General features: G+C 32.7%; 1 protein-coding gene across 1 annotated transcript; it reads right to left on the reverse strand.

Annotated features, from left to right (window-relative positions):
* On the reverse strand, positions 3,519–5,716 carry LOC107609326. The gene is made up of 2 exons (XM_016311284.2): positions 5,208–5,716; positions 3,519–3,740 (listed from the first exon to the last, which is right to left on the reverse strand). Exons 1-2 carry the CDS (start codon positions 5,467–5,469, stop codon positions 3,733–3,735), a joined length of 270 nt encoding a protein of 89 aa, XP_016166770.1. The 5' UTR covers positions 5,470–5,716; the 3' UTR covers positions 3,519–3,732.

Consider the following 13,065-nt stretch of genomic DNA (forward strand, 5'->3'; position numbering starts at 1 on the left):
AATCTCCATAGAGAAAACAAAAGACAAATTAAAAAGGACTTCTTTAATCAAGTGGGATATGGAATTAATTCACGACATTCAGTCCGTGCAACAATAGTTAAAACAATAACTCTTATCATTAAAACAAATTAAAAAGCAATATAAATATTTGTACATTATGAGAGAAAGAAACGTAGTTAACAAGTTGATTATTGTTATGGCTTTGCCGTTGAAGAAGTGCATGTGCATTAATGCACTAATATAGTATGCGACACATACATGCGACAATAGTATCAGGATGTTAATAACCCAACATAAGTTTTTATTTGGTGAACTATGGTTTTCAAGAACTGTTGAGATAATGAGATATAATAAATAGAGTTGGCACTTATCTGTGGCAACGGCACACACATATATATATAATAATTACATCAAACAAGTTCCTTCCTGAAAGCTAAAGATTTTAAGAGTGGTTAGCAGTTCATATCAATAAAACTAAAGTTTCTTCACGTTGACCACTATTTATATACATGTCGCTATTATTAAAAATATATATTATTTGTTATTTTTTCACGTTTACAAATATTTAACCTCTGTCGTTTTTGAGTCCAACATACTCATTTATCTCACTTTTACCCTCTCCCAAAATGCTACTCCTATATGTAATGGTTGACAAAAGCTAATGTTACGTGGTGCTCAACATTTGATATTACTGCATGAAATACGTAAATGTTTTGTTACAAGGCTATGATTTTTCACCACGTGAATAATGTCCTCTGTTCTTCTTGGTTATCACATTTGTAGGACCAAATATTTTTGTGCACACTAACACACACAAGGTTTTACAGGTTACTTTTTGGTACATATAAAAGTATAGGAAGAGTTTCAAGTGTACCGGAAAGACAGTGTTCCAGTTGTTTTAACCGTTGATCTAAATTATAAAAAATATATATAATATATATTAATTAAAATCAACGGTTAAAATAACTGGAATATTGGTGTTCCCGGTACACTTGAAANNTCAAATCAGCCACCAATATATTTATATATAAATACATGTATAGTTTAATTTATTTTTAATGTATATTTGTATTCCAACATATATTTTATACTGGTGACTGATTTTAGTGGCTAATTTTAATGTACATGTAGCATATATAGTCGAAAATTCACGTATTCTCTCTTAATTTTTATTATGATATAGAAATGGTGAGACGTTCTTTACTTTGATTTGCACTATAAATAATATAAAATTATAAAGCCTCCTTCAGTATTTAGAATTGGAAAAGTATAGGTAGACAATCAGGGGCGGAGCTAGAAGAAATATTAGAGGGGGCAAAAAATATTTATACAATAAAATAAGACTAAAATAAAATTTTAAGGGGGGGCTAAACTGAAATTTACATATAATTTACATGTAAAAAATTAAAATTAGGGGGGTCATTGCCCCCTTTTCCTTGTACATAGCTCCGCCCCTGTAGACAATGAGAATACTAAACAATGTGAACAATGAATATGTCGAATGTTCAATTCAATAGGTATGCAGATGATTATGTTCATTATTTTTATTTGGATAATTATTTCTTTTGATTCGATTTACTCATGCACAGTTAACAATAGCTGAATGTTCAATTCACTAAGTGTGCAGATGGTTATTTTAATGTTAAGGTTTAAGAGGTAACTTGGAAATAGAGTATTTTTTACTTTATTGGGTCAATTCTAAAGTCCATTATTTATATTGTTAACAAAAGTCATTGTCTATCTAACAAAACCATTTAGAATTTTATTTTTTGGAACATTTAAGTATGTATTTTGTATTGTTACTCATCTTACTACCTTAAATTTCGGCATAGTAACAACTAAACTCTTACTCATTTAAGTATCTTATTTGATCATATAGAGTAATTCAATTGCAATTAATCAAATAACAATATTATTATTTGTAGTAAGATGGTACCTTGGAGTAAGATCTATAAACCTTTGGAATTTGCTTAAGTTGAAAATTTTAAGTTGTATCGTCGCGGCCTGATTTCTTATATTAATTAAAAATTTCGATTATAATGGATAACATATAATCTGTAAAAGAATTAAAAAATTTCACCTTAGGATGCAATTTGACCAAATAAAAGTGTTACTCTCTAAAAGAAGATACTAAAATAAACATGGTGAATTATATGCTAAAGATGTAAGTTTATAGATCTTTTCTTTTATGTGATGAAAGAAAGATTAAAAATACTAGAACCCACATTTTGAACATTAATAAAATAATAAAAAGTAACTATAAAAAAAATTTAATTCTCTCTCTATACAACCTGAATCTGTATAATAGAGTGTCCTAATAAACATATGACAGTGTCCTAATAAACATATGACGCTGCATAAGTGATGCTCGCCCCAATCAATATTAATATAAGCAAAACATAACTCCGTCAGATTCAAAAGACTGATATTATATGCATTACCTTTATATACACATTTCTCGTACACTTTCACTTTTAATAATAAAAGCTATTCATAAAAATTGAGAAAGATAAAAATTTATGTTTTTAAATCATTGAGAAAGTATACACAAAAAGCTGTAAAAATATCATTTTTCGTCTCAAAAACCTTGAAGTCGACATAAAATATGGGTGACACTAAATTTCCATGAAAATAGTCATCATAATATGTTAGTTGGAGAGCTGAAGAGAGCTAAGAGGAAAATTCTGCAAAATAAATAGCATGCATACCAGTGAATATTCACATGCAATTGTCATCTAACGATTCTTAACCATTAATTTCACATGAAGACAATTGCATGTGAATTTTCACCATACAATGATTATGAAACAAACTTAGAACAGAGAAAAGGGACACAATGATTCTCAAAAGAAGGGGAGGGGGGGATTCAGCAAAGACTGAACTGAGAATGACCAAGGAGAGAAGGTATAAGTAAAATAGAGGAAGAGATAGCAGGAAGCTTTATTGATGGTAAGTGTTTAAGCTTAATGTCTTGCTTAGGGAAGAGGAAACATATTGCACAAGTGGCGCATCAGGGAAGAAGAGACAGCATAAATGCATGAGAAAATTATAGAAATAAGGATTGCTGAATGTATGCAGAGTGGTTACTGACGAGAGAGTGTAGCAACAGAACTAACACAACATTAGACTGATAATACCCACATACCCCCTTTAAAATCCATTATTGATGCTGCTTGTGTGGGAAAAAAGGGGATTTGACACTCTCGCATATCATCTCGGTGGGAATTTCTGGGATACGCAAAGATTCTGATTGGGATCCCAGCATGACCCCGGCTGAGGCGATTGAGACACAAACTGATATCTCGTACAATCTCATCCTAGGTTGTTTTTGGGATGGGATGGGAACCCAAGATTCCACTGAGATTTTGCAAGATTAACTACTCTGTATGTTATATGGCAAAACTAGTTCCAGAATGTTACCAAATCTACAATATATAATGTAACACACAAAATATGTCAAAATTCAAAAATAGCTTGTTTTAAAACATTAGAAATGTTGTATATGTTTAAGCATCCCGGAAGTGCAATTGTGAAATATGATATAAATTCTAAAAAGAAAAATAAGAGTCTCACATAATACCAGAGTTAATATTAGGAAACTTTATTCAGATAACAGTTTGAAGCAGTACAAAACCAGCTGTCTGCAATGTCTCCATAAAAAATGGAACAGAAAATTCAATGAGGGAAATAAGAGGAATTCACAGTTTTGCACCAAAAGAACTTGTGACAATTTCATTTCCCTGCATTTAAAAGAGAAGAAATAATATATGAATGAATGCAGAAAATGTGAACATAAGAAAAATACATAGAGATTCCAACTCAAAGTAGGAGCTTTCTTCATCGAGGAAAGTATATTTGCCCCCTTGGTGGTCCAAGATTCTTTATAAATTTTATCCATTAAAAATTTAATCAATGGGTGAGATTAAAGCATTTTTATTATATAAAAATAACTTTATAAAACATACTTAATGAAATATTCAAAGAATACATTTAACTTTGTAATATCTATTTTATCCTTCTCTTTCACTAACCCTTGACTTCCCTCTTCCCCTTCGTCATGTCTATATTGGCAAACTCATCTTCTTACCTTGTCCCTCGCTTCCGCCCCCTCCTCCTCCCACCTTTTTCTTCTTCTACAATCTTCCCTCAAAGAGAAAGAAGCAAAAGAAAAAAGTAAAAAAAAAAAAAAAAAAAAAAAAAAACTTCCCCTTCGTCATGTCTATATTGGCAAACTCATCTTCTTACCTTGTCCCTCGCTTCCGCCCCCTCCTCCTCCCACCTTTTTCTTCTTCTACAATCTTCCCTCAAAGAGAAAGAATCAAAAGAAAAAAGTAAAAAAAAAAAAAAATATTAAAGAAACCTCGCATTCTAAGACAATACCATATCCCAACAAGCGACGCAATCAAGAAATAAAAAATATACTTTTTGTTACGATGACTCCTCCCTCGATCCCAGTTAATATTTTGTTCTGAGTTACACCTATTGATGCTTTAATTGATAACATACAAGACCCGTTTTGGATCTAAGTTGGTCTGGATCATTGTATATAACTAGCAGCCATGGAGATATAGTCAATAACATGGATATTTTGCTCAATGTAGTGGCCTGTTCAAGCATCTTCCTAAGAAGTCCAAGGTGCATAAAGAGGAATGGGATAAAATGAAAGAAATGGAAAAAGAAAGGACAAAAAAAAGGTCATTTTTTGCTATAATTTTATATACTTTTATAAAAAGCACCAAGATCCTGATGTTAGATTTTGACAACCCCTCTCTCCAAACTTTTAGGTAAGAAACCAGCTAGGTGAAAAGGATAAGCCGGCAGCTAAAATGGCAATACAGGAGAGGCAGCTTCACGTTCCAGAAATATGACAAATAGCATAGCATGTGTAGGCAAACAATGCATGCTTGACAGAAAGTTTGATGGTCCATGTACCTTAGTAAACTGCAAATGAGCTAAGAGCAGCATCTTAAGGCTCAACCATTCACTCATTAAACAGAAATCATAAATGAAGTACAGTTCGATACGCAACACTTTATGTGCATCTACCTAACAACTTGAACCATTGGGATAAAAAGTCGCATAACATTACCCCTTCAATTCTAATTCTGCCTTAAAAATGGTTTAACCCAAATTCTATAGCAACACAAATGCAGAATGTTTATTAAAACATGGCAGTGTGGAAGTGATGAGAATTCATGATGGGATACCTGAGAATTGTTGGAGGGCGTCGTCGTAGGGGTCTCGACGTCCTTGGACCTGGCTAATCTGGGCATCCCAAGCAAGCTGAGAGTTATGGCGCTCAAAGGTCCAAAAGCCATAGGGCCTCATTGGGAGACTCCACATCTCCTTGGTCTTGGCGCACCTGTCTTTCACGGCATATACATGCTCCCTGAACTTCTTATCCCTTTCCTCTGGATCCTCCATCATCTTCAGTACCAAGTGCCTCGCAAATTCCATTATGAATCCCATCTCTATTCTCTTCTATTCTCTTTATATACACTATCACCACCAACAACAATAACAACAGTAAAACAATCAACAACAAATCCCCTCATAAACCCTAACCTACTATGCAAATATGGAAATAATCAATTCAATTGAATGTCAAACCAAATATAATCCACAAAGTAACTAGAATTTTCGCATAATCTATCTATATATTTTAGAATTGATTAAATGAAATAAGAGACATCGTCACAATCATTTGCAAAACAAACTTAGAGAAACGTTTGGTCGAAGTCAATAATATTATTATAGCTTCAGATGGGGTTAAAAAATAGATATTATAATTTTTATTTTGATAGTATTTTTATTCATAAATTTATACAAACACATAATATAAACAATAAGGTATAAAATAACATAATTAAAATAGAAATAATAACATTATTGCCCTTATTTTACATTATTTCAATTTAATCGCTTAAATTTTATTTAAATTTTAAATTTTTGACATTTGATTATATGGTACTAAAGTAATGACACCATGATTTTTGCTATATTTGTGGTCTTTTTATTCTGAATTTGTATTCCATGTCTTCTGTGATTATAAAGTTGCGCACAAGACCTGAAAGAACATATATAATTAATTGAGTATGGATACATCTTTGTAAGCTTTTTTACTCATGACTCTTGAAAAATCTATTAGCTCAATCCCACTATCAAGGTGTCTTTCGGCCTCTTATCTTTGTTTGCACAATGAATACTTTCTGATTTCGGTGGAACAAGTTTATCTTTGAGACTAACCACTCTATCCAAAAAATTTTTATTTGTTGGACATTTATCCATCTAGTTAAAGACTATCATTTTGCACAATCCGAACTTTCTCGAACTAGTAGTAGAATTGGTTCCTTTTTTGAGAAATAAATCACATGGATACCCCCTGCCTTGCCATTCTTCAAATTAAATACTAATGGTTTAGTCACAAAAGAAGGAACTGCAACTTGCAATGGTATCATAAGGAATTATGATGGTAAGTTTTTGGCATGTTTCAGTGCTAAGTTGGGTACTTTTTCTTTCTGTTACTCAAGCTGAACTATGGAAAATTCTTCTTAGATTGGATTTGGCTATCAACCTTAATATTCTTAACCTAAGTATTGAAGTAGATTCAAAGGTTGCTGCGAAATTTTGTCTGGAGAATAATGTTGATTTCCATTCTGCTAAATCTATTGTTGTTGCGATTCATTCCAGATGTCACAAGTTTACCGCTTGGAAAATTCATCATGAATTCAAGGAAGCAGAGGCTTGTGCAGTTGTGCTGATCGACTGGCGGCACAGGGTTATAATCTGCAGTTGGGATGCTATTATTTTTTTAATTTACCTTCTGTTATTTCTTCTTATTTTATGGCAGACGCCATTAATACTTCTTTTTTTATAGTTGTTTCTGTATAGTTTTCTTGGGCTTTAGCCCCGTTTTTATTTTTTTTAAAAATTAATTTTATCATTAAATATAAAAGTTGCTAAACTAATAACAAAAAATCTAAATAATTCTAAAAACCGGTTTAAACTGGCCGGTTGAACCACAAACCGATAGAAAATACAATTTGAATTAAAGCCAAAATCAGAAATTAAAAAATCAGCGTTGAACCGTCGAACCAACCAGAAATCGGTCGATCAAACAGAACCGAAACCCGATCGATTTTCTGAATTTTAGCAACAACGGCGTTGTATGATTGAGGAACCCTAACCATTACCCAACCTTTCCACAACGGTAAAGCAAAAAGCGCCACACCTACTCAGTCCCATCACCCTCGACCTCGAGCTTCTCCTTCCTCTCATTGTCGTCAAGCTCGTCCCTCACTTCCGTCCAGCCATCGGCCTTCTACCGCCGCTGTCGCAACTTCGAGCTTCGAAGCCATCGTCGTAGTTTCTTCTCCTTCATCGTGCAGCCACCGTTTGAGTTTCGAAACCACCGTCACCGGTCTCGTCTCCTGCCTCCATCGCGCAGCCACTATCCCGCCAATGTCATAGAGAAGAGGAAGAGATTTTTATCTGGTTCTGAGATTACAGGCAGGGGTAAAGGACCACAGATAGATGTGAAAGTACCAAAATTTTGGTGGCATCTAAGAGCAGTGTGAACTCCTTCCATGATTGAGCTTCACTGTGCTACCCTTTACTTTCATGGCTCTGCCCCCTAAGGTGAATTCTATTTTCACTAACTGTAATATTTTTTTCTACCTAAGTCATCCCCATCAATAAATAGTTTCACATGTTATTTATTTCACATGTTACTGATGTAAGGTTGAAAACAAACAAAAAGAAGCACCTGATATATTTATTTCACTTTTTTTTGTTTAGAAAGCTAAAACAAGATTCAAAGGTGATACTAGAAACTCATAGGCTCATTATTTTTGGATATACAAAGTCTGTGTGTGTTGTGCATGGTTATAGAAAATCGGGGGTGCTAGACATGAATGTGGGGTAGCTTTTTCTGAATCATGGGATGAAAAAATCGGACTATCCAATTTTTTTGTTAAAAAAATTAGGCCCACAAATCGGACGGTCCAATTTATGTGGGAGAAAAAATTTTGAATTTTGGTGTATCCAATTGGATTGTCCAATTTGATTATTATATATTTTATTTAAGTTAATACAAATCATTGGGTCCGATTTGTTATATATATACACACACACACACATAAGTGTGTGTGAGTTGTACACGAGTGATCAGATCTCCACTCCTTCTTCTTCTTCTTCCCTTAGCTCTTCCACCTAGATCTCTATCATTTCGTATGAGGTGAAAAAAATTGACAGTGAAATTCATATTCATGTGAGTGAGAAAAAATGGATGATAGAATCTTATTAAAAATGTATTATTTTGGTCAGATTTTGTTACAAACATATAAAGGAGTAAAATTTATTTGTGAAAATCTATTAGATTTTGTTATTCCATTCACAATCTCATTCGAAGAACTAAAAGGTGTGATTTGTGAGAAGATAGATTCTGAAAAGTCGAGGAAGATATCATGTATTTTATAGAGGTATCCTATACCAGTATTCGGTGAATTCGTTCAATTTCAAACCAAATGTATAACTGATGAAGCGAGCATGCAAGAGATGTTTTCAATGTACATTGAAAGTCACGCTCAGATATCGTTCATTGAGTTGTATATTGAGTTCGAACAATCTGAAGCCGACCAAAATATTGAACGGGAAGATTACAATAGTGACAGTGAGGAGGAGTTTGAAAGCAATTACAAAGTTGTTAGTCCAGATGGAGACGAAGATCAAGGTAACGGCACTAAGGAGGCAAATGTGACAGATGTGAAAAATGCACTCGCAAACGAACATCCATTTGAGGAGCCATCTTTCATACGAGTTTTGGATTTAGAAGTCATGCATGCTCTGCAGTTTCCGAAATATATGAATGCAGGTACGTAATTGCCTATATTTATACGAAGGATTAGAATTTTGTAATAATTTATATTGATCGATGGACCAAATAGTTACGTGACATGTGAAAATATACTTAATTAGCATTTGTTTATGTGTTTATTTAGTTAAATTTAAGATAATAATCTTTTTAGTTAGTTATTGATTCAGTTAAATATTAATTAGTATTTATTAATTAGTATTTATTTATGTGTTTATGTTTTTATTTTGTTAAAATTGAGATAATAACTTGATGTAAATTTTTTATATTAATATTGATATAGTGAGTATTAATTTTTTATATTAATATTAAAATAAATATTAATATTGTGAACATTGATTTGATATATGATATTTATTTTGTTAGTATTGATTTCTTGATATGATTCCTTTATAAGTTGTAGATAGATTTTACTTTTAATTTCACTTATTAAATATTTGTTTATTAAATATTTATCGTATGGCTGTCGTCGTGGTAAAAATTCCTATTGTCGCAGATGGTGAATTTGTCGTGGGAATATAATTCAGTTATAGGGAAATTGTTATTATGACAATAAAAGATTATACCATTCGAAGAGGTGTAGACTACCGGATATATGAGTCAAAGCGGTTGACATTTTATGCCAAGTGTACACAGTATGGGTCAGGTTGTGATTGGCTGATCAGGGTTAGCATGATCAGTAGAAAGTATTGTTGGGTTATAAAGAGGTATAATGGTAGTCACACTTGTACCAGAGCCACCATTTCTCAGAATCATTCGAAGCTAGATTCGAACTCAATTGCAAAAGCTATAAAGTCGTTGGTTGAGGCTGACCCTCGATAAAGGTGAAATCAGTTATTACAAAAGTGTAGTCGAAGTTTAATTACACCATCAGCTATCGAAAAGCATGGTTGGCTAAGCAAAAGTCAGTGGAAAAATATTTGGAGGTTGGAAAGTATCGTACGAAACTTTGTCGATATAGTTTGAGGTCATGTGTCATAAGGAGTCATCATCAGTCGTCCATTTTGAGACTATGTCTGCATATCAAGGCGATGACTTGGTAACTGATATTCGGGTATTGCATCGAGTCTTCTGGAGTTATTACCCCTACATTAGAATATTCAGATATTGTAAACCAGTTGTCCAGGTGGATGAGACTCACTTGTATAGAAAGTATAAGGGTTGTTTGTTGGTTGTAGTTTCACAGAATAGTAACAATAATATTGTCCCAATTGTATTTGCTATTGTAGAGGACGAGACTTCTGATGCGTGGCAATTTTTTCATTGTAACCTGCAACAACATGTGGTGACTCGGGATGGTGTGGGACTGATCTCTGACAGACACGAATCCATCAATGCAGTTGTGGCCCGCAATAACGGATCTTGGTCGCCTCCTAGAGTTTTTCACATGTTTTGCATAAGGCATATAGAGTCGAATTTTTTGAAAAATTTCAAGGCACCACACCTGCAAAAGCTTGTCTTCAATATAGGTAACGTTGAGTAATTCAAAGTTCATTATTAACAGAGTTACCTTTCAACAGTATTTCTCATTTATTTTTTTCTCTTTGTTTTTTCTTATTGCACGGGATATTCGAGGACGGTTCGCAAGTACGAATTACGTTACCAGCGTTTACAAGAACGGGGCGAGGCTTACACTAACTGGTTACAAGCCAAATAATAATTACACTAAACCCGAAACAAATACTTCTTTAACGAAAACAAACCTGGCCTTCCTGAAGATCATCCAATGACTTCCTAAATTAAGCAAGACTAAGATATCTATAACGTATGTCTCCACGCTCCCAGTTATGCCACCTAATATAATTTATTTTCATTAATACAATTGGATTCTAAATATGAAGATACAATGTAAGTCGATAATGTTACCTGTTTGCAAGCGGAAAACTGCAGGGTTCCCTAGGAACTGGCGCAAGATGTGGTAGACGGATCCAAGCCCAAGCTAGCAGAAATGTCAGTGGACCGTCGATTTCTTGCAGTCAAAACGAGATGCCCTGCATAACGCCCTGTACAGGTGTGCTAGGCATGCCGATCTCCAACTATATTGTCCGATACTACCAAAATCACGAAGCAAAGGCAGAAATTTCCAATGCACAGCTGCCCCAGACTTGTCTCCAAATAAGATCGTACCAAATAACAACATAATGTGCTACTTCATGTACCTCTGAATACTGTTTTCGTCAATCAACTGTAAACGTTCTTTTAAATTCCGAAGCCACGACAATTTTATAAAGCTTCCTCTACAATCTGACTTTCTCAGTGCAACCCCAAAATGGTGCAAACACTCAGCCTCTAAGGCTTCGTGACTACTCATAGTCGCTCCTATCACTAGAAGATCGTTTGTCGGAAGACCAAGAATAACAACCACATCTTCCAGTGTCACAGCACACTCACCAATCGAAAGGTAAAATGTGTGTGTGTTTGGGTGTCACCTCTTGACTAGAGCATTTACCAATACCTTCTGACATTGATATATTCCAATATGAAAAACATGATAAAAACCAATGAACCGTAAATATTCCTCTACAGCATAATTGTACCGATCTAAAGGTAGTAGATAGTTACATGTCACATTTCATAAACTCTACAAAAATAAAACAAACTACTAGTAAATTAATAATAATTACTAATTCACTACTAAAAGTTAATAATTTTCAAATAATAGTAACTAATTTATTAGAGTAATGCTAAACTTACCATAAATTTAGCTAATTTAGTAACTAGTATGCATACATAAATACAACTAACCTACTAATTATTTAACTATCATTATTAAAAAATTTTTAAATTTAACTACACAAAATAGGTTAATTAAGTATCTAACAATAATCATTAATTATTGAAAATACCAAAACAAAATTGACTTTACTAAATCAAGTTTACTAAACTTCAGAATAATACTCATTTAACTACTAAATTTTATTAATAATACTAATAAATCAACTGTTTACATTCAGAATAATAATAATTATTAATAATACTAATAATTTAACCCCAAAATATTAATAATTCAACTGTTTCCTAAATCTTTATTCAGTTGTTGAAACTAAAATGTCTAGTCCAAAACTTTTTGGAGACCAAAACGAATAAATACTCTAATAATAATAATAATAATTTTGAAATTAAATATAAAAAAACTTACATAATTAGAATAGTAGAGATAATTGATAATATGAAGTTTAGGACGATCAACATCTTTATATTTTTGTTTCTTTGACATTGTAATTTTTTTTAATGGAAGAAGAAGAAGAAATTAAAATGGTGAAAAAGAAGAAGAAGAGAGAAAATGGTGGCTGGGTAGGTAAGGAAGAAAGCGACTTCGGAGGGAGAGAGTGAAGTCAGGAAAGGAGGCATGTTGGTATAAAGGGCACTGTTGTGGGGGACAATGCATGCGCGACATGTGGCTGGGAGGACACAAATCGAACGGTTCGATTACCTAGCCTTAAATCGAACTGTTCGATTTCTTTGATCTTGACACTACATCTGTGTAAAGTACCTATGCACTCTATAACATCGTCCTACACTATTTTTTCTTCCGTATCAAAATTAAAAAATGAAACTCATACATTAGAAATTGACATTTGCTACTAACTAAACTTAAAAGTGTCTCAAATTCTCATAATAAGAATGAAAAAAGTGTTTGTTAGAAGATCTAATGCTAGTTTTAGGATCACTAGTTAACGAATTGAATTAATCATGTTCTTGATAATAAACTAATCATGTTTGCTGACGATTTGTGTAAGTGGGTAAATGGTTTTATCAAGAGGACTTGAGGTTGATGGTTGTTTTTCTTCCTTTATCATGCTAACTTATATTAAGACAAATTGAAATGTTTGTTTGATTTAATACAAGGTACTTTTTTCTTTTAATAATGTGTTGAATGTTTGGATTTAAAGAGGCCTTTTAGTGTAAGAATTTCAGTTTATATTAGCATTATTCAATTCTTTAGTTATTTTGTGTATATGTTTAGGATTGAATTTTTTTTATTTATTCAATAAACCAGGTTGTATAATCTTTAAGAAAATGAAAACAATAAATTTAACTATCAATAATATTTTGTTGTTTTAATGTGTTTGTTTATATTTTATTTATTATTTTATTATAAAACGGTTATTTTGATTAAATTACAGTTAAACCGGTCAAATTAATAAATCATTATATTAATATTTAAATTGGTTCGATCATTTTTAGAACCT

This window comes from Arachis ipaensis, chromosome B01 (genome assembly GCF_000816755.2).
Source record: "Arachis ipaensis cultivar K30076 chromosome B01, Araip1.1, whole genome shotgun sequence".
Taxonomy (NCBI): Eukaryota; Viridiplantae; Streptophyta; class Magnoliopsida; order Fabales; family Fabaceae; genus Arachis; species Arachis ipaensis.

What these genes read in the sequence shown, in the direction of transcription:
- LOC107609326 (XM_016311284.2), bottom strand. Translation starts at nt 5,469, where the DNA reads ATGGGATTCATAATGGAATTTGCGAGGCACTTGGTACTGAAGATGATG.